Below are 27,866 nucleotides of genomic sequence, written 5' to 3' on the forward strand. Positions count from 1 at the left end.
CTCTGAGGCATCACATGACCCCAAGACATTGTTTTTATTTTTGATTAAGAGGGGAGGGTAAGTGAAGCCTCTTAGCTGGTAAACATTTTCCAAATTATATTTAAAACTTTAAAACCACCTCTTCATACCACAGATAATTCAGACCAAACTGGCTCAGAATATAATTCATGACTCTTTCCCCTATTTGCGGAACTCTTTTCCCTCCGAATTCTCTCGTGATGAATGTCCTCACAAGATACCCAGGTCACCATGTCAGAAACTTGGGAGTCTTTGCCAATCCTTCTGCTCAGTCATTACCTCCAGTGAGTCCAGAGAGATCTGTCAATTCTCCCTTCCAAACAGCACACACCTCCTCCCCTACAGGTTTTCCTCAGTGGAGAAACAGAAATTAGGAGTCAAATGGGAGCAAAAGACAGTACGCATTTTGTTATTAGAAATGGGGGAAGAAAGGGTGGCCCATAGCTGGGTGGGCTGATGTGTCACTCTGGTACTCCAGGAGTGGGTTGAATGTCCCTGTGTTGGAACCCTGGGAGTTGAGGAAAAATGGTTCCTTCCCTGGTGGCGTGGTGGTTAAGTGCTACAGCTGCCAACGGAGAGGTCGGCAGTTAGAATATGTCAGGCGCTCCTTGGAAACCCTACAGGGCTGTTCTACTCTGTTCTATAGGGTCGCTATGAGACAGAATCGACTTGATGGCAGTGGATTGGGTTCCCAGTCAATCCACCTTAGTTTCCCCAGTCCTCTGGCCAATGCTTTAGTACAGTCCCTCATCATCTCTTCTTCTGATGATTGCATTTCCCTTCTAATTGGCCCCATTTTCCCTCCACATGAAGTTGTTTATTCATCCATCAAACACTGAAAACCAAGTATATGCCAGGTAATCTGTGCCTAAAGGACTTGAAACTTCTCTGAAAATTCATGGAAAGTATTCCTTTTGTTATAAAATATCTCTTTGAAATGTACAGTAATTCTGAATAGTATTTACCAATGGAGTTGCTTATCTTATCATCCTTTTCTGACAAAAAAGAACAAAAACAATAACTTGTAGATTAAACTTGTTTCCTGAGGAAGAGGCGCCATCCTTCCTGTGACTGTGTGCTTGAAGTTCAGTTTAAAAAACTCTTCAGTATTGGAAAGAGCTTGCTTGGGGTTTAGAGTTGGGCCTGTGTGGTTTGCATGCTGCGTTGTCTACTCGTGAGCTATGTCAGCTTGATCAACTGTTTTGGGCTCTGTAAACCTCAGCTTCCTCATCTGCAAAATGGTTATAAATGCTGAAATTTCACAGGTGTAAGCGCTCTTACTTTTCTTCTTACCTTCAAAACCTAGCAAGGTGAGAGGGATGGGGGCTAACAGGAGGGGAGGGGAGGGCAAAAGGAAAGGGTATGAGGGGTGGGAAGTGAGGAGGGAGAGAGAAGGGGGTGCAGGGGAAGTGTGACAGGAAAAAGCTGCGAGGGAGAAAGAGGTTAGGGAGTAGGGGAGAGTAAGGGGAGATGCGAGGAGAAGGCGAAGAGAAGGTAGTAAGGCACAGACTGTGAGGAAAGAAGCTCAGCTAAGGGGACACTATGAGGAAAGAAGGGGTGCAGGGAAGATGCAAAGGGGCAAGAAGTAGCCTAGAGTTGGAACTGAAGGCCAGTGGGCCTGGGAGTCCTGGCTGCCTGGGTTTCAGGCTCTGGTAAGCTCGGCGTCTCTGCCTTGTGGTAATGAGGATGCTTTGTGGATTCAGGCAGGTCGACCTCTTACAGAGGTGGTCCCTGGTTGGCACAAATGATATACATACTTGACTACCAACCAAACAGTTGGCGGTAGGAACCCACTTAGCTGGGCTACGGGAGAAAGGCCTGGTGATCAGCTTTTGTAAAGATTACATGCATACATACTCATTGCCGTTGAGTATTCTGACTCACAGTGACCCTATCGGATAGAGCAGAACCATCTCACAGGGTTTCCAAGGAGCAGGCTGGTGGATTTGAACTGCCAACCTTTTGATTAGCAGCTGAGTTCTTAAGCACTATGCCAAAGAAAATGTTATGGGGCTCAGTTCTACTCTGTAGCATACAGAGTCACTATGAGTCTGAATTGACTCCCTGACAATGGGTCTCAGGGACCTAGTCCCTGCAGCTGATGATTGACTGGGAGGGGCAGCACCCTAGAAAGAAATCGCACAGGGAGTTTGGAGATTCATTTTGACTGGTCTTTAACGTCAGGTATTTGGAATTGTACAGCATATGATTATTTGTGTCTGGTTTCCTTCACTCCATTCCATGTTCTACGATTAATTTTCTGGATTGTCCATACTCCTCCTCCCTCAGTGTCATCTGTTCGTCTGGTAGTGGTCACAAGGGAGCAGCAGAGGGTGAGGAAACCCTGATGAGCCTGCTGGGCTCTATTTCTATTGCCCTCCGGTTACCCTGGCCAGCTTCCCTCCCTGAGAGCTGCTGCTTTAGGGAGGATTTCTGGAGCAGAGATATGGAGCAAGGTCTTCAAATTCTTTTGATCATGCACAGCTTTCAGTAACACGGTTTGAACCTGCATCTTCCAAATGTGTACTAACATTATAAGACAAATTATAAAATGGACATAACAGATTAAAAAGAGATAAGATTAAAGCTTACAAAAATATAGATGCTAAAGATTTCTACATTCTCCACCACCCCCATGGATCCCTGAAGCATCCCTGGGCTGATGTCCCCATTCTGGTGACACTGGTTTGAAATTTGTCTGAACTATATAGGGCAGGCCTAGCTCCTGTCAGGTCTCAGTCACGTGCCTGTATGACCCTGGTCAGGTTTCCTCATATGGTTGAGCCTCTGTCTCGTCAGCAGTAAGACAAGAAAAGTAAGAACTGCCTCACAGGATTATAAACTTTTGTTGAAATAATGGCCTGCAATGATAAAGAGTAAAATGGCACGTGGCGAATGGTGGGCCTGAGTGTCTGGCAATGGTCATTAGAGAGCAGTGGCCCTGCCTCAGGGCTTAAGTCTCAGCTCTGCCTGTGGAGACAGGGCTCCATGAAAGGGGAGGAAAAGGATGCCTGGAGCCATGGGCTGTATTAGAACAGCTTTTTAGGGTTGGACAGAGCCTTCCTACCTCTAGCGGGCCAGGCCTCTCTCCTGTGATTCTCTAGGCGACAGAGGGCTAAAGGGTAGTGCCTTCAACCTTTCCCCGTAACTTGGTCCTCAAATTCCTCCCAGCAGGCACTGCCTGGCCTACATGTGATTGGGAGAGTCAGTAAGTTCTTCACAGGTCACTGACTGCATTACTCATATGGGAAGTATCCAGGCCAGCTTGCTCTCTGCAGCTCATGTTCTTTATGTCTCTGTGGCTGGAGAGAGCGTTTAGGACCCCTTGGCCAGACATGTGGTCCATTCTGGCTCCCCCAGCCTTGTATATGGCATAGCACATTGCTCTGAAGGCCCCTAACCTACCCTTTCTTTTGTTCTTCCTCTGTGCCTCCCTCCCTAACCTTTTCTTTCTTACACTGTGTTTCTCTTCATCCTCTTAATCCTTTTACTCTTGATTTTGTTCATATATTAGTCTATAAGTTTTATTAAATTTTCTGTATGAAGAGTCACTTTCCGTCCCTCCTCACTCCTTTACCTCCATATGTCTCAAGGACTGGGTGTGAATGACACCTCGTCACCTCCCTGGAATCTCAGACTTTGGAGGCAGGGTTGATGTCCATTCAGAGGCCAGTGGGGCAGGTGTCACAGACCAGGAGGGCTCTGCTGAAGACCTCTGGGTGGGGCTGGTGCAGACCCTGACATCCGGGAACAAGTGAGGGGCATAAGGAGGTCCCTGGGCCCCCTTTGGTTGGATATTTCAGCTATGGAGGTGACATCTGAAATGGGAAGGACTCTCCTTACCAGAGTGGCAGGTGGGCAGGAAGTTGAGGGCCCTGCTATGAGTGCTGGGACTCTGTCAGAAGCCGCTAGACTGAGACTAAGCCCTCTAGCTGGGGTCATGGTGGTGAAGAGGATAGAAAGAAAAATTTAAAGTTAAAACAAACCCCGTCGGTTTGTCTGTGTGAGTGTGTGTGTGTGTGTGTGTGTGCGTGCGTGCGTGTTTATTTTTTCTCTCAGAGAATGAGCAGTCAGGATACAGTTGTTTAAAACTTCTGCTGTAGTAGAAGATAACCCAGTGAACTCTTCATCTTAACAGTGTCAAGATAAATTAAATCATATAAATTTTTACCAGGATGGACCTTGGAGAAAAGGCATTGATTTTTTTCCAAAAACTGTTACATCTTAAAACCACAATACATTTTTACATTAACCATTGTTTTATGGTCCAGGTATTTGTCTGAAACTATTTCAAAAGCACGCGAAACAAATAAAAATAAGAGGTATTGCATGTCTTTTAGAAAGGAAAATATTAACCCTATTCACATTCAGATGATTTATATTTTCAGCAAGACACATCATTTGTGGCTTCTTGAACAGCAGTTACTACCACAGAAGTTGGGAACATGATTCTGACGAGCTGGGACTGGGCACTGAAGTGTGCTTTCTGAGGTCCTTCCTGCTAGTCCCCAGCGCTCTTCAAGAGATCTAACCTATGCTCAGTCCTCCTCCTCCCAGTGTGGGAGCTCCATGGGCTGGATTCCTTGTGAGATAAGCTTTCTGGTCACAAGTAGGCATTGCAGAGTCCAAGGTCCCCTGGAGCTCCTGTTTTATACTGACTTGTCTGGAGCTGGGGGCTGGGCTGGGCTTGAGGCCTGGGGGTGGTGTGGGGGGCAGTCTCCTTGTACTTCTAACCCCTCTTCCTCTAGAAAGTTCCTGGATTAAATGCCCCTAGATGACAGGGATCATGCACCACTTGATCTGTTTGCCTCGGAGTGTTTAGCTTGTAAATTGTGAATACATATTTGACAAATTGTTGAATTTACAGCTAAATTTATACATTTTTTCAGACTTTTTGAGTGGGCTGAGGTCTATTTGAAATAACCTTCCGCTTATAGGGGCAAGGCTACCTCCGTGATATGGCAGCCGAGATAATGAAATGAAATAAAAATGATTTGTGTAGGCCAGTTCCTGGCACTTAGGCATTCAATCAAATTTTGTTTTCCTACTTCCGTATTTTCCTAAAAATTTTCTAGTGTCTATTACGTCTTTGTCACAGGGATTTGGGTGGCAAAGTGGGTGGGGTTGGTAGATGTTTCAACTCTAAGTGCACGTGGATTTGCAGGATAATATTTTTACTCGTCTTATTGGTTACTTTTGGTTTAAAATGGTTTTAACAAAGATTCCCACACCTACGTGGGTACTGGCAGAAATTCACCTTCGGGGATCCCTTCAGGTACATCCAGAAATTCTCAGCTTGCCCACACTTGTAATATCACCAGGCTGACTTCTGAGCAGAAATCAAGCGTTCTCACGTTTGCTCTGATGAAGACAAAAGTAATGGGTCGTTTAGAACAAACTGAAAGGCAGGATAGAGGTTGTGCTGGGTGTCTGCTTGAAAAACACTGAGAAATTTGGTTTTCTGAGCTGTAAAATGAGGCTAGTAACACGGACTGAAAGGCTGGCTGTACCTAGGGTGATCGGTGATATTAAAGTATCATAATATATTACAGTATATATATTGTCTGTTAATAATACATACAATACGTGGTAATAATATGTTAAATATTACCTATCAGTAGCGTGCTGTCATTTCGGAAAGGCAGGGCCACAGTCCTGGAGCAGGTCCTGGAAGCTGCCGATGTGCCCAGTGTTAAGCCCTTTGTTGCCAGGTTGTGGGGAGGTCCTGGATCACCTGTGGGACAAGAGAAAGAAAACCAGTCACATTAGATGCTGTTCAGGGGCCTTGGGCCTGGCTCTATTTCTCAGTTGGTGTGGAAACATTTCATGTTAAGAGGCTGTAGAGACAGATCTGTGCATAAACCAACAACAACAACAAAAAGACCCAGTTGTCTTCAAGTTGATTGTGACTCACGACAACCCCTTGTGTTGCAGAGTAGAACTGCTCTCCAGAGTGTTTGAAGGCTGTGACCTTTTGGAAGCAGATGGCTAGGCCTGCCTTCTGAAGTGCCTCTGAGTGGGTTCGAACAGCCAACCTTTCTATTGTAGTTGAACATTTAACTGTTTTCGCTACCCAGGGATTTCTGACCTATGCACAGAACTGGGTGTTAGTCTTGGGTGTGCCCACATGCAGTTCCTACCTCCTGACGCCAGAAGCAAGCTGGCACATAGTACGTGTTGCACAAATGGTTCCTGAGCCTGTGCCTCTGTGTGGCCCCTCTTGCTGTTTTGTTGCTCTGATAATGCTGCTTCCTCCTTGATAACAGGGAGCACTGTCCAGCGGGCAGGGCAGAGTCTGCTGGGCTGCTTTCTGCAAGCTTTTACTTTCAGATGTTGAAAAGGCTGGAGTGGGGTGATTCTTCTGGTGGGAGTGCTCTGTGGGGGCCCAGGGCTGGGGTCTCTGCAGATATCTCTGTAATCATGGCCAACCCTGCTTCTTTGGCTCTCCTGGGAACCACCTGCTTCTCAGAGTTGGGGGACCCTGGGGCCACAGTATCTGAGCTGGAAGCAGAAACTGGGGCTCCCAGAGCAGTTAACTGCAGGTGCAAACTCTGAGAGCAGATTTGGGGTCTGTGTGGGTCTCCGAGGCCCTGAACCTCCTGGAGCTGCTGCGCTTAAGGAAGCTCTGGGATGTGTATCAGAGCTGGAACCAGGAGAAGCAGGTGAGTTGGCTGTACAGACAGCTGTGGGCCACAGGGAGGAGCCAGGGAGCAGCCTACTCTGAGGAGGGGGCCTAGAATACCTGTGCGTTTGGGGCTGGACCATGGTCTAGCTCTAAAAAGGCTGAGGACAACCACAGAGAGGCTTGCTTCTTTATTCATTTGTTTCCAAGATGTTTATGTAGCACTTAGTAGAACCAAGCCCTGTTCTCATTACGCGTAGTAGTTTTACAAATGTAAACTCACATAATCCTCGTTACAACCTATAAGAGTATCGAGGTAGGTACCGTTCCTATTCCCATCTTGCAGATGAGGAAATCAAGACAGACAAGTTCAGGTAACTTGCCTAAGGTGGTCACAAAGTGAGTGGTTGGCTCCGGAGGAGAGCCCAGCTTTTGACCCCAAAGTCTCTGCTTTCCTGACCAAAAGTGCCTGCCCCTATCCCACATGCAGCAGGTGGTTTGGGATCATTTCTCTGACCAGGGCTTATGTTTTATTCTCCCCCGCTCAGTCTCCAACTGAATTCTTTTACCTGTCAGCCAGAAGTCTCACCTCTAAGATAGAATGGGCGAGGATTAACCATCAGTGGGAAATTGATGGGCACCAGGTGGAAGCAAGGAGGGCTGGGATGGAGTTGAAATGTAGGTGAAGCAAACAGAAACAGTTAACAGGACAGAGTGTCTGTGATGGGAGCCGCTGTCTCTCTGAGGATGCCGTCTGTCTCTGACACTTCTCAGTTGACTCCCTGGTCACAGTTAAGGAGGACCCAACAAGGAGCAGCAGGAGCTGGCATGCCCACCTTGGCTGGGGACCTGTGCCAGGGTTCTCTGAACTGAAGTGAGGTAGGGGCTGTGAGAGTGATGGAGGGACGGTTTCCCCCAGGGGCACAGCTGCTTAGGAAGGAAGGGCTGGTGTCTGAGCAGTGGGACTGAGGTGTGCATGTCAGTGGGGTGGGACGGGAAGGAGTGGTTTGTTCCCACATTTCCGTAATGGTTGTCTGACACCACAGAGTCTCCCTGGAACAGCTGGAGGGAGCCTGACTCAGAGTTTTCTTCTGATCAGGGTTGGTGGGGCCCGCCACCCCGTTAGCATCATGAGAGTGTAAGAAGTGCTCTTCTCCTCTCTGAGGCTGTGGGTGGGCTGCCTCCTGTCTGGGGTCCCTGACTCCTGCCCTCTCTTTCCCCAGCTCTGAGGAAATGGAGGCTGGCTCCAGTTGACCTTTGCTCTGCCATCTCAACTCCCTGCTGCTCCTCCTCCAGCTGCCCACACGGGGGTCCACAGATGAGTGCTCCACACCCCTCTGTCTGCGTCTCTCTGTGCTGTGTGGGAGCCACAGTTGTGCTGCTGGTTCTATCAGGAGGATGGAGATGGCAGGGGCCTATTCTAGATAGGTCATAATGCACCTCACCACTTGTAGTTAAATATTAAAAAAAAAAAAAATCTCTGAACCCTAAATAAGGGTAATGAGTTCTGATAATTACCCCACCATGACTTCTTTATGTTTAGAAAAGCCAAATAGACAATATTTGAGAAAAACTTTCTCCCTATTTCCCTGCTCCACTAGTGTCCTAAGCAAAGATGCATGCATGCATTAATTCACTTTATTCTCCCAGTGTTCATGGGGCGTCTACTGTAGCTTAGGTGTTGCTCTATGAACAGAGCAGAGAGAGACTCCCTGTCTCCATAGACCTTACATTCTAGCAGGAGGCAGTGAATTCTAAATGCAATAAACCAAGTAAAACTATAGTGTGTTAGAGGAGATTAGGGCAATGAAAGAGTGAAGTAGAGAAGGTACAAGCAGTGTTGCAGAGGCAGAGACAGGAGGTCATTGGAAGGCAGTGGTGCCCAATAAGGTGGTCAAGAAAGGGAGATGCGGACTAAGAACTTGAGAGAGGAGGGGAGTGAGCGTGAGGGTCTCTGGGATTAGAGTGTTCTCACAGAAGGGGTCAGCCAGTGCTCAGCTGGCAGAGTGCCTGGTGGTTCAGAGAACAACAAGATGTGAGTGTTGGTTGGAGCAGAGGGAGTGAGGGGGAGGGAAGCAGGAGTCGAGGTCAGAGCAGTCCTGGGGACCAACCCCATAGAGCCTATGAGTCAGTGGAGGGAACCGGGAAGCCATTGCAGGGCTTCTAGCAGAGTGCGGGCTGACATGTTGTGGCCCGCACATCAAAAGGGTCAGTCTGGTTGCCATGTAGAAAATGGACAATGGGGTTGGAGTGAGGGTAGGCGGGGGAGGAGAGACCAGTGTGCTGCTGTTCTCCAGGTGGGAGATGATGCTGGTCCGGGCCAAGGTGGAGCAACAGAGAAGATGGTTTTTGGGGATCCAGGGTGACTTGCCCTGTAGAGGAGCCATGTTGTAGTCTGTTCACCTCAGAAGGCTGTGGGTGACCGGCATGGTGTATCTTCTTTAACAAGTAGTGATTGAGGCTCCTGGGAGCCATGGGAGTGAGGGCGGGTTTCATGCAGTAATAGCTTTTGACTCTGAGTTTTTTTTTTTTTTTTTTTTTAAATTCTGCGCAAGAGAATGATATGGGCACAAATAATGAAAAGTAGGCCTGGGAGTGGGGAATTTCTTGGGGGTGGTGAATGATCAGAGTTCAGGCCTAGATCTCTGGTGGCCTCTGGTTGGTTTTCAGTCCTGTTCTGAGGTGGGTCCAGGCTAGGGCTGTGGCTCTCAAAGTGTGGTCCTTGGACCAGCATATCTACATCCCTGAAACTGTTTATTGTAGTTGTGGTTAACTGCCATAGGTTGGCCCTGACTCTTGGTGATGCCATGAACAATGAACCAAAAGCTGCTTGATATGCATGGGAAGCTAGGATTCTACCATTGATGCATCAGTGGCTTGTTGAATTCCTTGGAAATGCACATTTTAGACCTCTCTTAAAAAAAAAAAAATAATTAGCAGCTTTGGGGTTGGTGTTCAGAGATTTGTGTTTTTCAACCCCCTGAGTGATTCTGATGCACACTCAGGCTTGAAAGAGCCTTTCAAGGAAGGGCCTGGACCTAGGAGACAAGGCTTATGAGGAAAGCACTTTGACATCATTTCTGGGCCATGATGTTGTGATCAGAGCATCTCACTCCATTCAGCATCCTCACAGCTCATTCCTTCAGGAGTCCGTGGTCATCTCCAGTTTTCACCTGATGGTGTGTGTTCTCCACAATCTGCCTGTGTCTCCAGCATTCTCATTCTCCTCTCTTGTCCACGGATGAGTTCCTGGTGATTGGTCCCAGGGACCCCATTGTGGCGGTGCTGGGTGAGGAAACCATACTGCCTTGCTTCCTGTCCCAGGCCGTGAATGCAGAGAATATGGAGCTGCGGTGGTTGTGTTCCAGGTTCCCAGAAGCAGTGTTCATCTATGAGAACCAGCAGAAGGAGGAGGAGATGCCCCAATATGCAAGGTGGGCCTCACCGGTGAGTGTTTTTCTCACCCGGGGGGAGGCTGCCGTTCACATCGACAAGGTCCAGGTTTCTGATGATGGGGTGTACACCTGTTCCTTTAAAAAGGGAGACTACTATGAAGAGGCCACTTTGGAGGTGAAGGTGGCAGGTTGTTGACTTGGTCTATAAATTCTAGAGTCCTGGAGTATTGGAGTTGGGAGCAACCTCAGGGAGAGTTTAATTTATCGTCTCATTTTATAGATGCCAAAAAGGAGACTCATTCATTCATCTATTCAATGTAAATAATTTAGAGCCCCTACTATGTGCCAAGCCCTGTAGTAGGCACCTAGAATACATCAGTAAACCAAATAGAGTTTCTTGCTCTTTGGAGTTCATATTCTAAATGCAGAGATAGAAAAATCACAATAAATAAGTAGGTTATAGATGATGTTAGAAGGTGGCAAGTTGTGAGGATTAAAGACAAAGTAGAACAGAGGAAGGGGATCAGGATGTTGACTTGGGGACTAGAATGCAGACTGAATTGGGCCTTATCGAGAATATGCTGTCTGTGCAAAGGGCTGAAGAAGGTAGGGATTTAGCTAAGTGCACATAGGGTCGCTATGAGTCGAAATCGACTCGACGGCACTGGGTTTTTTTCTGGGTATATCTGGGGGATAAGAATTGCAAGAAAAGGAAGAGCCAATGCAAAGTCCCTGAGGTGGGTGTGTGGCTGGTATGTTCGGGACACACAAGGAGGCCTTATAGCTGGTGGGAGTGAATGAGGGTCAGGGTGGTGAGAGGTGTCAATACTGGACAAAAAGTTATTTCGAGTACTATTTGCACAGAGGTACTATTTGAGCTAGGACTGCTTTAGCTGTAAAGACTGAGGTGACGAGGCAACGTTCCATGAGTCTCATCATCCTACAGGCAAGCCTGAGCATGTACCTCCCATGGAAATAGCAGAGGGCCCAATGGTGCAAGCAGTTTTCAAATCTTTGCTTGTGTCACATTTGTTAATTTGTCACTAGCCAAATCAAGTTACATGCCCTATCCCCAAGAGTCAGAGTGAGAGGGCACTACAAAGTGATGTGCAAATGGTGACATGAATATAAAGAAGTTGAAGTCCCTGGGCTATACTTGTAATCAATCTACCACAGATAGGGCAAAATGATGAATTCTCTTGTGGAATTTTGAGTTTGAAGTGTACATGAGGAATCTTCATAAAGATAACTCATAGGGATGTGGATAAAAAGGAGGGGAATTTGGAGACAGAGATGCTTAATTCATTTAATTTTGGAAGTGATTTAATGAGAAGCAGTTGGAACAAAAAGAAGCCAGGGAGAATGTGTGACATGAGAAGAGTGGAGATTCAAGGACCAAACCTGAGACGACTACTGCCTTTAAAGAGTTGGCGGCAGGGGAGGAAGAAAAGTCCAGGAAGGAGGCTTAGGAGAGTAGTGTGAGAGGTGACAAACCAAGCAGAAGGGAAGGTTGACCAAGCCAAATGGAGCTGGTTTCAAGACGGAGTCAAGAGTACCTCATGCTGAAGTGAGACTGAGGAAGAAGAGCTGCAGGGTGACTTCTGGGATGCCAAGTAAGAGATTTTTTTAAGTCACCAAGAGTAAACTCAATGGAATAGTAGGAGAAGTCAGACTGTTGGGGGTTGAGAAGTATGTGAGAGGTGAGAACATAGAGGTGTTCATGGATTATAAAGCTTACTCTTCTAAGAAAGTGTCTTGGTTATCTTGTGGTGCTTTAACAAAGAGCATAAGTGGATGAGTTAAACAAAGAGAAATTTATTCTCTCACAGTCTAGTAGGCTAGAAGTCCAAATTCAGGGCATCGGCTCCAGAGGAAGGCTTTCTCTCTCTGTTGGCTCTTGAGGATGGTCCTTGTCATCAATCTTTCCCTGGTCTAGGAGCTTCTCCTTGCTGGAAGCCCAAGTCCAAAGGATGCACTCTCCTCCTGGTGCTGCCTTCTTGGTGGTATGAGGTTCCTACGTCTCTCTGCTTGCTTCTCTCTTGTATTTCTCAGAAGAGATTGGCTTAAAACACAACCTAATCCTCATTAACGTAACTGCCACTAATTTCATCTCATTAACATTATAGAGGTAGAATTTACAACACATAGGAAAATCACATTAGATCACGAGATAGTGGAGAATCACACAATACTGGGAATTATGGCCTAACCAAATTAATGCACATTTTTTGGAGCACAATTCAATGCATGACAGAAGGGGGGAAGACTGCAAAAAATTGAACACGTTTACGTGTTCAGGAAAAGAAGCAGGTGGAGAGGAAGACATTAACAACTAGCGTTGGGCAAGGTGGAGTGGGAGCCCTGGTGGGCAGTCTAATGACACCCAGTTGCTAACAGAAAGTTCTGCATTTTGGTTGCACCACCTCCTCCGCAGGAGAAAGATGTGGCCGTCAGCTTCCATGAAGATTGATATAGCCTTGGAATCCCTATGGGGAAGTTCTACTCTGTCGTTTAGAGTTGCTATGATTCGGAACCAAGTGAATGGCAGTGGGTAGGGAGGCGAGAGTTGAGAGAGAGGTGAGAAGAAGAGAGGAGAGGAAAGGGAGATGATGATTGATGGGACCAGGCCTTAGAAGAGATGGTGACGTTTGGTTTCCAGAGCTCAGGGGAACAATTATCCTTGAGTGAAGGAGATTTTCTCTCACTTTGTGACAGGAAGATGAAAGTAAGATCAGTTTGGATGAAGAAGAGCTTGTGGGTAATTAACGCAAAACAAAAAAACAAAACCCATGAATCTCTTAATTTCAAATATTCCCTGCTTCCTAGAGTAAGTCCAACAAAGACTTAATTTCAACAAAAGTTATGATCTAGTTTAACTTTTGTCCTTGAAAAGTTTTTGTAATGACTCCATTTTCTTTCTCCTGGCCTGGTCTGGCGATTTATGGTTTGTTTTATGTTTCCTGGGCTGCATTTCAAGAAAAGGGGTTTGAAAAATTCTTTTTCTTTTTTCTCTGGGCCTCAGTCTTTCTACCTGTGTGGCTAGAAAGAACAGAACCCCCCTTCAGAGCTCCTAAATAGTCCATATGCTCCTTCCTTAGTTTCCACTAGGGGGTGGCCTTTCCATAGAACCTTCAGATTGTTCCCTTCATGTCATGCTGCCAGGGTCCCGGGACTGCACTTGGGACAAGGCGGTCTCCTGGGCTCCACAGCTTCCTTCCCACAGTTGTGGGCTGTGGCCCTCAAGTGCTCATGGAAGGGCAGGAGGAAGATGGGGTTCACGTGGCCTGCAGGGCTTCCGGGTGGTTTCCGAAGCCCCAGGTTCAGTGGAGAGACCTTAGTGAGAGAAATTGCTGACTTCCTCTGAGGCCCATGCCCAAGACGCTGACGGTCTGTTTCGCCTGGAGGTCTCGCTGGTGGTGAGAGACAGCTCTGTGGGGAACGTGACCTGCTCCATCCTCAACCCTATCCTGGGCCAGGAGAAGGTGAAGGCCATTTTCATCCCAGGTCAGAGCTGTTCCTGCTCCCAGCAGGGGCAGACGGAGGGGATGGGGTTCCTGGGTGAGCCGGGTTGTGCTTGCCTGGGTGTGCCCTGACGCGATCTCTATCTGGGCTGCAGAGTCCTTCTTCCCCCAGGCCTCTTCCTGGAAGCCAGCTTTTGCCGTGAGCCTGATGGTCCTGGTGGTCCTCATCTTTGGGGCTGGCTATTTTCTCAAGAAAGAATATTTAACACAGGTGCAGACACTGAAGGCCAGAGGTAAGATGGGACGGGCTGGTTTCGGGGAGGACAGAGCTGGTCCTGAGAGGGAATGCTGACAGCAGGAGTAGAGCCCGTGGCTGTAGCCTCTAGGAAGACCCAGGGCCCCTGACCAGAGCAGGAGGCTCAGGAGAGCCAGAGAGGGCAGCTGGGGCCATCAGTGCTTGGATGGGTGTGGAGGGAGTACTTTTTCAAGCATATGGAGAGGGCCTTTTTTGTGGGTTCTCCAGGCACACAGACTTTGCTTTTCTTAGATATTGGAGTGCATACTTATTTTCTCTCTTTCAGATGAACTCCAGGCAGAGCTGGGCAAGCTCTTCTCTCCCTCCTGAACTCTCAGTGTCCTGTTTGGGGAAGACTTGTGGTCCTTAGGTCACCTCATGTCCTGTATGTTGCCTTTCAGACCAGAGGGAGAAGGTTTACAAGGCTGGTGAGTGACTTTCCAAATATCCCTGGGTCTCCCGTTCCACCTGTGCCCAGATGTCCCCTGTCTGTGTGTATCTCTGGCATAGACATGAGGACCATGATCCGTGGGAGCAGTAGTGGAAGGTGGTGGTGGGAGGAATCCTGCTCCTGGGGCTCTCCTGGACTTGGGCCTCTGCTTCCCACCCAGTGCTGGGAATCTTGGAGGAGGGGGTGGTGACCCCTGGAATCTGTTATGCATCCTGGGTCTGCTCCCTCAAGCCCTGACCTGTGCACTATATTGTAGGTTTCCTAGCCTTTCAATGGACCCGGCTCTCAGTCTCCACCTGGAAGCCAAAAGGCAGATGCTCAGGGATTTCATAACAGGAGCTGTATTAATAAGTGGGGTCATTTAGTTTAGGCCCCCACACACTTCCTTCCTGGGAGTGCCAGGTTCTTCAGCTCCTGTAGGTGCTGATCCAAAAGTGATGGGGACCCTCATGCATTGGTGGTGGGAATGCAAAACGGTGCAGCCACTTTGGAAAACAGTGTGGTGGCTCCTCACAAAACTAAAAACAGAACTACCGTGTGACCCAGCCATCTCAATCCTAGGTATATACCCAAAAGATTTGAAAGCAGGAACACAAATAGAAACCTGTATACCAATGTTCATTGTAGCACTATTCGCAATAGCCAAAATGTGGCAAGAATGGAAATGTCCATCAACAGATGGATGGAGAAAGAAAATGTGGTATATACTTGCAATGGAATATTACTCAATCATGAAGAGAAATGAAGTCTTAATGCATGCCACGACATGGATGGACCTCGGAAACATGCTGATGAAATAAGCCAGTGACAAAAAGACAAATACCGTATGATCTCACTTACATGAAATAGTCGAATATATGGAAACTAAAGATTATTAGTGGTTACTAGGGCTGAGAGGGAGAAGGCGAGTTACTGTTCAGAGGGCACTGAGTTTATGTTCATGGCGGTAGAATAATTTGGAAAAGGATAGCGATAAGGGTTTCACTACAAGAAGAATGCGATCAATGTCCCTGAAATAAACATGTAAAAATGGCTTAATGGGCAAATGTTTTGTTATGTATGTTCGTATCAGAGTTGAGAAAAAATGTGATGGGGAGAGGACTGGGCTGAGTGCGTGGGAGATGAGATGAAATGAACGAAGGGCTCCCTAGAATAGTGGTGTTATTATGTCTAGAAATAGTTTATTTGAGACTGGATGGTCACTTTTACCCTGAAGTTAGTGTCATAGCCCTGCTTCTTACTCATTCCTCCTCTTTTTTATCTCTCAGGTATAAATTTGCCAAAAAAAGGCTGGGTATAATAATGCTTTTTTACAATTATGGAATAATTTATACTTTTATCCCTAACGTATTTTCACACTTATAGTTTTTGATCCTTTGTGACAGCATTGAATACAGGTAGAATAGGCCTTCTGGAGGCTGTTGAGACACAGAACAGCTCAGTGATGTTCACAGGAAAAGTGTGCAGGGTGACACAGCAGCAACAGCGGGACAGTGTGGGATTTGACTGTAGTCCAGGCTTCCTTCCCTGTAACTACCCCTGGCCAGCTCTGTACTTTGCAGGAGCTCATTCCCTCCGGCCTCTGTCTCCCTCTGGATAGTCAGCCCTTTAGGACTGAGGAGCAGGGAGGGCCACTCAATTCAGGGTGAACAGGCTTGGTCTGGCTCAGGTCTCACCAGTGTGTGTTTCCTTTCAGCCTGGAGGAAGGCCCAGCTGAATGTGGGTAAGTGACTGATGTTTCCTGTGGCATTACATCACCCAGGCCCCAGCCTTCAGTTTTGTCCGTGCCTACTTTTCTGTCAGTGGACCTTATGCCAGGATGGGATGAGTGACCCTGTTCTCCTTGTCACTTTTGTAGCCTCCATCTTAAGTGTAGGGACTTCTCCTCTGGTCCACAGATCTGCCTCCTGTCTGGGCCCTTCCTGAAGGCCATTCTTAGGGCTAGCAACACCCTCTGAAAACATGACATTCTACTGATACTTCTTGCTGGTATTGTCAGGAACAATGGAGAACTCAGTTGCCAGGAGATACAGGAGCAGGCTAATGACTGTGTAGATTAGGATTTTCAGGGAGATTTCAGAAGCCACACTGGCTTGCCTAGGAATCAGGCTCTTTGGGGAGTCCTTGGCTCTGGATTCCCAGCATGTTGCTTTAGAGCAGGGGTCCTGAATCTAGAGTCCAGAGCCAAGGCTATGCATAGTTGTATTCCTGGGGTAGGGTTCAAGAACCATCAGAAAATATAGGCAGAATTCTGGGTAAACAGAACAAAAATGTAACTAATATTTGGTCATAATCATTATCCCCCCTTTTAGAGGAATTTTGTATTTGACAGGCTCAGGGCCCTGGGTTGGGTTTATTAGGGGCAATGCATGCACATTTGAAACTGAGGAACCTGGAGAATTTAAAATTGTTTACAAGGGAAAGGTTGGGGAGCAAATCATGGACAAAAAAGTAGGTGGGGAAGAAGAGAGGAGATGAGAAGTAAAGGAGAAGAAATGCCCAGTACTGATTTTGGGTAGAACAGAGCGGGGAATACACGCTGAAGGTCACAACCTTGGTGGGTCAATTTGGGGAGAGCACAGAAGGCTTGCAGGTCATTTGTGTGCAAGAAATGTAATCAAATTTTTGAGAGATTTCCAAATGGATTACATTTAATTTTAAGACATTTTGGAAGTAAACTTCTAACTGAGTTTGCCTGCAATAATGAAACTATAGCAAGTCCCAATAGCAGTGGGAGGCAGGAGTATGGTGTTGTGATTGTTGGATTCTGTCCAGTCAATTCCAACTCACAGTGCCCCCATGTGACAGAGTAGAACTGCCTCATAGGGTTTTCTAGGCTGTCATTTTTAGGAGAGAATGCTGCTAGGTCTTTCTCTCACAGAGCTGTTGGGTGGGTTTGAGCTGCCAACCTTTTCTAGCCTTTTGGTTAGCAGCAGAATGCTGAACTGTTTTTGCCACCAGGGCTCCTTAGGTGTATGATACAGGGAAAGGATGCAGTGAAGGGCTCCACAGAGGACCCATTAACACCGGTGCAAGTTCAGGATGTGTGCCCTCTGGGCCTGAGTAACGTGCCCTTCCTCTGCTTCAGGATGTTTCTGTTCATTGTCAGGGATCTGGGGCATGAGTGACAGAGGGGGTAAACAAGGAGGCAAGGAGGTGTGCGGACCAGATGCCTGAGGAACCCCCTTAGAGAGTCTTACTGACTTTCCCAGGAATTTATTTGTAAACCATGAGGATCCGTGTCTAGTTATCTGGTGCTGTTATAACAGAAATATCACAAGTGGGCAGCTTTAGCAAACAGAAATTTATTTTCTTACAGTTTTAGGAAGCTAGAAGTCGGAGTTCAGGGTGCCTGCTCTATGGGAAGGCATTGTCTCTCTGTCGGCTCTGGGGGAAGGTCCTTGTCTCTTCAGCTTCTGTTCCTGGTTCCTTGAAGATCTCCATGTGGCTTGGCATCTCTCTTCCCCATCTCTGCTTGCTCCTCTGCCATAACCTGCTCTTTTTATATCTCAAAGTTGACTGGTTTAACACACACCCTACACTGATATGGCCTCATGACATAAAGAAAACCCCTTCCCAAATGAGATTATAACCACAGGTACAGGGGTTAGAGTTTACAGCACATATATTTGGGGGACACAGTTCAATCCATAACAATCAGATAGTCTTCTTTTACCATTAGCTCCTTCTCTGCTGAATTTATGTCTTACTTATTTTTTTTTATACCTTGTATACACTTTTGTAAGGACAAGCATCACCATTACATTAGAATCCACATTTTCGTATTGTTAGGTTATTAGTGTGAGCTGAACAAAAGTCTGACCTCATCTTGTTTGTAAAATTGTAATGGGAAGTTTTGCTGTGTAAATCACATGAAGGGTGCTATAAAGTGCAAAGCACAGTACTTGACACATTGTTGGGTCTTAAAATTAAATGTCAGTTCCTCCTCGTCCTCCTCTTCTTTCTCTGCCTTCCTCTTCCTCTTCCTTTTCTTCTTTTCTTTCTTCCTTGGTAGTCTTCGGCAGTTATGGAATGGAAAATTAGAGTTGGATGTAAACTAATATCTTGGTGACAAACAAGTACAGCATAAGCTCACTTTTCTCAAAGGGGTCACGTGGGTGAGCCCAACCTTTGTATGTGATCTTGTTTCCAGAAAGCAGATCAACAAAGAGGGAATGCCAATTTCTCTAAATGAATATATGTAAGTGTTCACAATTTTACTCCCATTTATGGAAGAAAAGTATAGTTTAGTGATTTCTACAAATCAACTCATCTTGTGTCTGAGTCCCCTCTCTCCCACCCCATTGGAGGCAAAAGCTATCCTATTGAAGACGTCTCAGAGTCTTGAGATGTTTGTAGGCTTTGCTTTACTCAACAATCTGTGTTTCTTCTTTCCAAGGAGAAATAGGGGGTTGGAGGAGATTATGGGGCCTTGGAGAAGTGGGGAAGAGAAATCCCTGTGCTCTCCCCTTCATTATTTTAGGTCTTTCAACTGGGGAGGCTGGTCTGATCTCGTCCTTAAGACTCCTGTGTTGGTGAGAAGGGCCAGGTCCCATTTTTACTTTAGGGGGTATTTTTGGTCAACCCCCGCTCCGGGCAGTAGAGTTCATGGTCCCACTCACTTCTCTCAGGTTGAAAAACTGATATATCATCCTCCTGATCCAGTCCTTCCCTGGTCCACTGGCTGTCTGAGCACCCTTCTGTCCCTCCACCTTATCAAACAGTGTCTTAGTTATCTAGTGGTGCTATAACAGAAACACCACAAGTCGATGGGTTTAACAAAGAGAAATTTATTTCTTCACAGCAGAGTAGGCCAAAAGTCCAAATTCAGGGCATCAGCTCCAGAGGAAGGCTTTTTCTCTCTGTTGGCTCTGGAGGAAGGTCATTCTCATAAACCTAGCCATGGACTAGGAGCTTCCTCATGCAGGAACCCTGGGTCCAAAGGACGTGCTCTGCTCCCAGCGCTGGTTTCTTGGTGGCATGATGTCCCCCTGTCTCTTTGCTCACTTCTTTCTTTTATATCCCAAAAGAAACTGGCTCAAGACACAATCGGGTCTCGTGGATTGAGCCCTGCCTCATCACCACAACTGCCACCCATCCCCCCCATTAACATCATAGAGGCAGAATTTACAACACATAGGAAAATCACACCAGAAGACAAAATGGTAGACAATCACACAATAATGGGAAGACAAAATGGTGGACAATCACACAATACAGGGGAGGAGGGGGAATCATGGCCCAGCCAAATTGATAAACACATTTTTGGGGCACACAATTCAATCCATGGCACAGAGCATGCAAGATTTTCTGGGTCCATGGCTTTCCATGTGCAGGTCATGGGAAACCTTGTTCTCTCTCCAGATGTCTTCCCCAGCTAGTGCTTTCTTCCAAGTTGGATGTGCGTATGTAAGTTTTCTATTTGCTGCTGTAACAAATTACCACAAACTTGGTGCCTAAAAGCAACATAAATTTATTATCTTATAGTTCTGTAATTCAGAACTCTGACGTGGGTCTCAGTGGACCAAATCAAGGGGCAGCAGGGGTGCATTCCTTTCTGTAGGCTCTTGCCTTTTCTAGTTTCTAGAGGCCACCTGTGTTTTTGGCTCACGTTCTTCCTCCTTCGATTTCAAAGCTAGCAACATAGCATCTCTTAACCCTGCTTCCATATCATTTCTCTTTTTCTGACTGTATAAGTCAACACTCTCTACTTTTAAGGATGCGTGTGATTAGATTGACTTATCCAAGTAATTCAGGATAATCTCCCTACCTCATAGTCCTTAATCTTAACCACATCTGCAAAGTCCCTTATGTCATGTAATGTAACATATTCATAGGTTCTCAGATGAATAGATGGACATTTTGGGGGACCTTTACCCTGCTTGCCACAGTGGGGTTTCTCCTGGAAGTTTGTAATCTTTTTGGGCTCTTGGGGGAAGCAGATGACTAGATGCAATATATTTGGTTCTCCAAAATCTATAGGAATATTTGCTCCTGCCTCTGGGATAAATTGGGGAGAAAAGCCCCTAGCATTTGACCTTCTCACTGCATGTGCATGTTTCCTTCTTTGAACTTCTCTCTTCGTCTTTCTAGAAATCTCTTTATTACCTCCTAAGTGGATGAGATTTCTCTGATGCTATATGCCAAGTTTTATATTCATGGCATATGGTCGTATACTAAAATCAGCTCAACCAGACGTAATTCTTTCTATCTATTGCTTTTTTTTTTTTTCTTATTGCTTAGAGGCAAACTATAAGTTCGGGCCAGTCGGCTCTTGATAAGTATGTGGAGGTCTTGGAAATTTTGATCTCTTCCAATCTTTTCAGTAAAGCCTAGCTTTCTAGATGTCGTCTGGCTGTGAACCTGGAAAAGCATAATTTAAAGGTCAAAGTTGGGCAGCGACTTCTTGTTCACGTTGGATTTCAGCCTTTTGCTCCCTGGGTGTTAATCTTCATGTTTTAGCCTTCAGGGAAGTCTGAACTATGATGACTCTGTGTGTGTGTGTATGCGTGTGAAAGAGAGAAATAGATACATCAGCTTAATGTTTCTAAACATTTTTCACTATATGTCACTATGTTTTATAAAAAACGGTGCTGATCTTGATGTGTACAGTCTGTAATTCCCTGATATGAAATATGTGGTTCTCTTGCAGTTTGGCAGAAGAAGCAGTTCAAGACCTGTGAGTAACTTGTATGTCCTTTCTGGGAGCTCTTCTTGCCTGCCCCATGGCTTCTGTCCTCACTTCAGTTCTCTATGGTGATACAGATACAGGCACATTAATGGTGGTGGGTAGGTGGAGGGTGTGGTTGATGTGGGATGCCAAATAGATATCCCTGAGTCCTTGGACTCCAGGCTGGTCCTCAGGGGCACTCAGATGGATTTAATCCCCAAATCACTCTGTGGTTCCTTCTACTGCCTGGAAGGCTGTGGGATTGAGTCACTAGCTCTTGGTTCACGGTGCTCAGCCCTCTCCCCATTCCACTACGTGGCTCTGAGGGAAGGTGTTTGTGTGCCCTTGTTATGGGGATGGGGAGGCCTTGCATGATTCTATAACTCTGTCTACAGGGTCTGTCACTCTGGATCCACGCTCTGCCTGTTCCAACCTGGTCATCTCTCAAGAAAAGACGAGTCTGACCCTTAAGGACGGATGTGTATATGGGAACAACAATACCTGCAGCGTGCTGGGTCGTGAAGGCATCACATCTGGGCGATGTTACTGGGAGGTGGAGGTGGGGAATGAAGGGAGAGGCATATGGGCTTTGGGGGTCTGTGGGGAAGATGCGAATAGGTCATATGGCATCAGAAAGTCCCCAGAAAATGGGTTCTGGGTTATGGAATGGTGGGTAGATAAATTTTATGCATGTACTACCACTAGGCTTCTTATAACTGTCTGGCAGTTTCCCCACAGAGTGGCGGTTTTTTTGGACTATGATAATGGGTATGTCTCCTTCTGTAACCTGACTGATGGATCCCACATTTTCTCTTACTCATCAATTTCCTTTACTGGGACTCTATTTCCATACTTCATGTTAATGTCAGGAAACATGTCTCTGACCCTTTGCTCCTCATCATGTGGGCTCAAGGAGCTTCCACTGCCCCTTAACAATTCTTCTTGCAAAGAGTCTTCAACCTTGCCTGGGAAGGGGTTGAGCTCAGGCTCTGGTGCTGAGTGTGCTTCCCCAGGGGCTGAATCTCCATTACTACCCAACGACCCCAATGCTGTGCCCTCATGGGACCCAGCACTGTCCCTGTTCCATCACTGTAGCTCTTCCAGGAGCTGCAGACTGTCTGAGGTGAGTGCTGGGTGGCCCCCAGAGTCCTGTCTTCTTGCCCTGGCTGCAGACTCCTGAGGAGTGTGTTGCTCTGAGAATTGCCAGTTCATGTCTTGTGCTCTCCTGTAGCAAGAAGAAAAAAGTTGAGTTTTGTTTGAGTTGTTTGGGGATGGGCAGAATTTTAGTATGAGAGGTCTTTTTACTTTTGGTAATGAAAATACTTTGTGAATGTTTTGCGCTGTTTGGATATGATGCAGGAGAGGCTGAATCATTCTGTAAAATGAAGTAGAGCTTACTTTATCCAACTTGATTTTGCGCTGAGAGGCTCAGATTTTGAGGGTGGGTTCTTTGCTACATTTCTGGAGTCTGGACTATCTGACCAGAAAAGTTGGCCATTCCAAAATGTCCATGAAAGTGGGTGGCTGGTGGACTTTTAAGATGAGAGAAGTCTAATATTTCTCCTTATATACTTCCTATTCTGGGATGGCTGAAATACTAGTTTTTCCAAGCCAGAGTAAATTTCTGCTACCTCTGAAAAACCCTGTTGTATTAATTCAGGGAATTAGGGATAACAGACTGAGTACTTCTCTTGGGTCAATATTGGGTATAAAGAAGAGAACTGCTACCAGAATTAAGATGTGAAAGTGCAAGAGAGTTGTCAGGAGCAGGGTGAACTGCAGAAGGCCTTGATGTGAGCTTTGTTTCAGTTATCGATGTGTTTTTCTTTGTACTTCCAAGCCCAATGCTAGAGGTAAATGGAAAACCACAGCAACCAAAAAGGGCCAGGACTTTTGAGTACTGAGACCCTCCAAGAGTGAGGGTGTGGTCATTCTACCAGGTAAAGAACCTTGACCGGCTGTGGTTCTGGCTGATAGTGGGGGAAACATGGAATAGGAGTAGAAGAAAGAAGTCGTGGATACCAACTCTGGCGTTGTTACCAGTTACAGAAACAAGGACTACCATAGCTTTGTTTCTTTTTACTTTGGTTCTCATGTATGTTTATTTGTATAGAAACCCCTTGCCATAGAGTTGATTCCAACTCCTACTGACCCTATAGGATAGAGTAGAAGTGTCCCACAGGGTTTCCAAGGCTGGAATCTTTCAGGAAGCAGACTGTCACATCTTTCTCTTTTGCATAGTAGCTGGTGGGTTGGAAACGCTGACCTTTTGGTTAGCTGTAGAGTTCTTATCCACTGTGTCACCAAGGCTCCTTTTTATTTGTATATATGTTATGGATTGAATTGTGTCCCCCGAAAATGTGTGTCAACCTGGCTAGGCCAGGATTCCCAGTATTGTGTGATTTTCCACCATTTTGTCATCTGATGTGATTTTCCTCCTTGTGGTAAATCCTACCTCTACGATGTTAATGAAGCAGCAGTAGAGGCAGTTATGTTAATGAGGCAGGACTCAATCTACAAGATTAGATTTTATCCTGAGTCAATCTCTTCTGAGATATAAAAGAGAGAAGTGAGTATAGAGAAAGTGGGACCTCCTACCACCAGAAAGCAAAGTTGGGAGAATAGTGTGTCCTTTGGACCGGGGGTCCCTGTACTGAGAAGCTCCTAGTCCAGGGGAAGATTTGTAATAAGGCCCTTCCTTCAGAGCAGACAGAGAGACAAAGCCTTCACCTGCAGCTGGTGCCCTGAATTTGGACTTCTAGTCTTCTAGACTTGAAAGAATAAACTTCTCCCTGTTAAACCCATCAATTGTGGTATTTATAGCAACACTAGATAACTAAGGCAATATATAAACCATTTTTTTTCTTCTTCCCTTTTTCCTTTATTATTTTATATGTATGTAGTTGGAGGTTATTTTTATCATATAGTCTTAGGTAACAATATTCAGTGGAACTGTGACTGAATTTGAGGAGAAATGAATGTAGCAGTCATGGATAAAATGACTAGGACTGTGTATCTCCTCATTTGGGGGAGAAGTAAGAACTTATTTACTTGTGAAAATAGCTCTGTCTTGATAGGTGAAAATATAGATTTTTTTGTTGTTGTCACACAAAAGTTCAAATGTGTGTAAAGTAGTGTATATGGAAGCTGAGCAGCCGAAGTGGTAGACTGTGTCCATTTTCATTTATTGCCCCTTAGTTCCAAATCCACCCATCTTTTCCCTGCTTTGTGATGCTGGAGCTGTACCCTGTAAACATTTCTTCTTTGCCAAATGACACAATGTTAGACCTTGTTATGGTACTGGAGATACACTGCAAGACAGCAGAGGAAGCGGCTTTTCTTCCTGGATCTGATATTTTTCTTCTCGATCCTACAATGAGACTGCTGGTGGCATGAAGAAGGCCCAGTAGAGCTCAGCCCTTGGTGAATTTGGTTGGCACTGCAGCAGGAGAGTCTAAGCATCCAGAAGGTGGCTTCTCAGGGAATCTCACCAGTCCTCCAGCTGGAGTTTTTCTGCCTCTCAGCCCTGGTCTGCAGCATGTTAGTGAACTTCTTCACCATCCAGTGGGCCACAGTCCCACCCTCTCCAATGAGCTTTGACACTGAGTATTGTGGTGGGCCCTCTCCCAAATTTCTTCCTTCCGCGTGTGCTGTGATTCAGCCCTAGAGGTTGTGGCTGCTCCCTATATCTGCTATTTCTGTATCCTTTAGAGCTCCGTTTTGCCTCTTTTAGTGGTTAAACATCTTTTACTAATCTTACATACTTCAGACATAATATCAGGAGGGACCAGTCCCTGGAGAAGGACATCATGCTTGGTAAAGTAGGGGCTCAGTGGAAAAAAGGAAGACGCTCAACTAGATGGATTGACACAATGGCTGCAACAACGGGCTCAAGCACAACAACGATTGTGAGGATGTCACAGGACTGGGCAGTGTTTTGTTCTGTTGTATGCAGGGTCACTATGAGTTGGAAGTGACTCGATGGCATCTAACAACAACAACTAGTTAATAATTCTTTAATATACTTTTTCCCAGTTCAAATGAGAGTGGTTTCTGTCTTCGGACTGGGCTCTGAAGGATATAAGCCTCTATACCAGACTGTACCTGAGACGAGGGCACTGAACTTCTCCCAGTAAATGGAAATTTGTATGTGAGGCACTGCAAATGTTTCTAATGGTTCACTGAAACAATAAAGTCATAGGTAGTATACTGTTATTATTATTATTATTCTTTAACCTTTTTAAAAATTTGATGGAAACTTGGGCTTGGACAAATTTGTACTAGCAGCCTCACACATAAGAATTTCTGTCTCTTTCAATATTTTTGCTATATCAAATATTTTTGTTGACATGTAGTTTTAATTTATGTATGTGCTCAACTGTTCTAAGTGGATATTCAACAGACCCTCTGTTTTCTTTTATTGATAAGCTTAAAATTTAATTATGTTTGTATACTCTGCCTTTTCTTTTTATTTATACCTTGTCTTTTATATGACTTAATTGTGTAATAAAATTAATGACCAACTGAAACTTTAAAGCAAAGGAAAACAAATGCTTTGTTTTGCTCTGTTTCCTTCTCTCCCACCATTTTCTGTATCAATATAAATTTCTAACCTGTCCTTGTTTTCGGGAGCACATTTCCTTATTATAAGAAAGATGCTGCCCATCATGGATCTATAAACCAAATAAAGCTTCCAATGATAACATTACTCAGGTTTCGTTTTTTGAGAATACTCATGGATCCTATGTGTGTTTTAAGTACTCTCTGTGTTAATATGTTGACAGCCATATATGCTCCCCTGTTCCATTTAGCTTGCACCTTTACTCTTTTTCATTATTTTTGCATTAACTTCGGGCACACTTCCTCTTCACTAGACGTAAAAACTCTATGGGGGCAGTTCTACTCTGTCCTATAGGGTTGCTCTGAATCAGCATTGATTCGATGGCAATGGGTTTGTCTTGTTTTTTTTTTTTGGAGATAAAAAGAAGGTATGCAGCTGTCTTAGTCATCTAGTGCTGCTACAAGGGAAATACCACAAGTGGATGGCTTTAAGAAAGAGAAGTTTATTCTCTCACAGTCTAGTAGGTTACAAGTCCAAATTTAGGGTGTCGACTCCAGGGAATGGCTTTTTCTCTCTATTGGCTCTGGAGAAATATTCCTTGTCATCAATCTTCCTCTGGTCAAGGAGCTTCTCAGGCACAGGGAACCCAGGTCCAGAGGACGGGCTCTGTTCTCAGTGCTGCTTTCTTGGTGGTATGAGGTCCCCAATTCTCTGCTTGTTTCCTTTTCGGTTTTATCTCTTGAGAGATAAAAGGTGGTGTAGGCCACAGCCCAGGGAAACTCCCTTTACTTTGGATTAGGAATGTGACCTGGGTAAGGCTGTTACAATTCCACCCTAATCCTCTTTAACATAAAATTGCAATCACAAAATGGAAGACAACCGCACAATACTGGAAATCATGGCCCAGTCAAATTGATACACACATTTTTGGGGGACATAATTCAATCCATGGCAAAAGGTGATATGGTTTTATACACACAAAATAAGAGTGATCTTTTATCATGTGGACTGACTGCCTATGCATTCCAGAAAGAGTGATAACGAGTCATGGCTGGTAGAGCTTTGTCAGAAATAATGAGTTATTAGCTAGGTGTAATCAGTTCATCTTGGAAGTTATATTGATCAATGTTGCAAGACCCTTTTTTGAGTCATGAGTTACGGCTGCTGAGGAAGGTGTGATGGTTAAGATTGTGTGTCAACTTGGCTGGCCATGATTCTTAGTGTTTTGTTTACATGTGTGTACTCCCATGAGGGGACCTGCTGTGAGTAGCCAATTAGTTGAAAGGGTGTTTCCTTGGGTGTGTGGCCTGCATCTGAATATAAGTAGACTTTCTGGCTTTTTGCTTGCTCTGAACTCTGTAGCTGGCTCCTGTTTGTCTGACCTCCGGTTCTTGGGACTTGAACCAGCAGCTTACCTGCTGGACTTGGGATTCATTGATCTTCACAGCCTGTGAGCAAGAGCCCTGCTTTCCAACCACCTGCTGATCTTGGGTTTGCCAGCCCCTGTGGCTATGGGAGTCAGGAGATGCCTCTATCTCGATCCACAGACTTGGGACGTTCCAGGCTCTAAAACCAGATGAGCCATTTCCTTGATGTAAATCTCTCTCTCTCTATTCATATGCTTTACTGGTTTTGCTTCTGTAGAGAACCCAGCCTAAGACAGAGGCATTTAATTACATGTAAAGTAGAATTTTTTACAACCTACAATCATTACATCTGCCCTTCATGGTATAGAGCTTCTGAGCTTTTATCTACCATTTACGTTCGTGTTAGAGCAGAGTTCACTTTACTTCTTTAAGAGCTTCTTGGCTCCTCTCTTCAGGTTCAGGTTCTGTGACCCCCTCGTATTTCGTAAGGTGGTACAAACTAACCCCTCAGGTCATGGACCCACTTCACTGACCACACAGAATGGCTGACATCTAGGTCCTTGTTTGAGCAGTAGTTCACAGTTTTTACTATATCTTTTAGCATCTCCTAGGATCAACTCAACTGTCGTCCATTAAATCTTTTCTTTATATTGTAAATAAAAACTATTTAGAACCTGGAAACAGGGCAAAAATTTGGGTGTCATGCCCTTTCAGTGTCATGCTGGGACATTAATGGGCTTATACAAAGATTTTATAATGATTTAAGGGAATTACCTGTATTTGACTTTGCTAATTACTGTTAATAAGGGGCTTGTTTTCTGTTCAGTGGAAAAATTAACTCAATGGTTACAGTTTTATTGCCCCATGTGACATTAACCACTTAGTCAGCAAGCTGATTTCAAACGGCCTTTCCTGGTGGACAATAAAACTCTGTTCTTCAAAATGCTCTTTGAGTTAGCTTTACAATTGGACCAGTTCCCTTATTGCTTAATTAGTTGAATAAATTCTTCCAATTCTAAATTTGTC

At 45.4% G+C, this 27,866-nt stretch overlaps 1 protein-coding gene across 3 annotated transcripts in view; it reads left to right on the forward strand.

Annotated features, from left to right (window-relative positions):
• The window catches only part of LOC104847383 (butyrophilin-like protein 1), an 81,842-nt gene extending 56,241 nt beyond the window's left edge, over positions 1-25,601 (forward strand). Inside the window, exons 1-5 of one of the 3 annotated variants that reach the window (XR_010321840.1) lie at positions 900-1,328; positions 9,965-13,539; positions 13,652-13,789; positions 14,078-14,219; positions 24,682-25,601. Coding sequence is in view for 2 of the 3 variants with exons in the window: in XM_064284163.1 (XP_064140233.1) it covers positions 14,078-14,121 (44 nt within the window). In the remaining variant the exon portion in view is untranslated. Of the gene's footprint in view, positions 1-899; positions 1,329-9,964; positions 13,540-13,651; positions 13,790-14,077; positions 14,220-15,938; positions 16,915-24,681 lie in introns of those variants that run through there. The other 2 variants (XM_064284163.1, XM_064284155.1) reach the window with 2 other exon arrangements.
• The last annotated feature ends 2,265 nt before the right edge of the window (positions 25,602-27,866 follow it).

This window comes from Loxodonta africana, chromosome 1 (assembly GCF_030014295.1).
Source record: "Loxodonta africana isolate mLoxAfr1 chromosome 1, mLoxAfr1.hap2, whole genome shotgun sequence".
Taxonomy (NCBI): domain Eukaryota; kingdom Metazoa; phylum Chordata; class Mammalia; order Proboscidea; family Elephantidae; genus Loxodonta; species Loxodonta africana.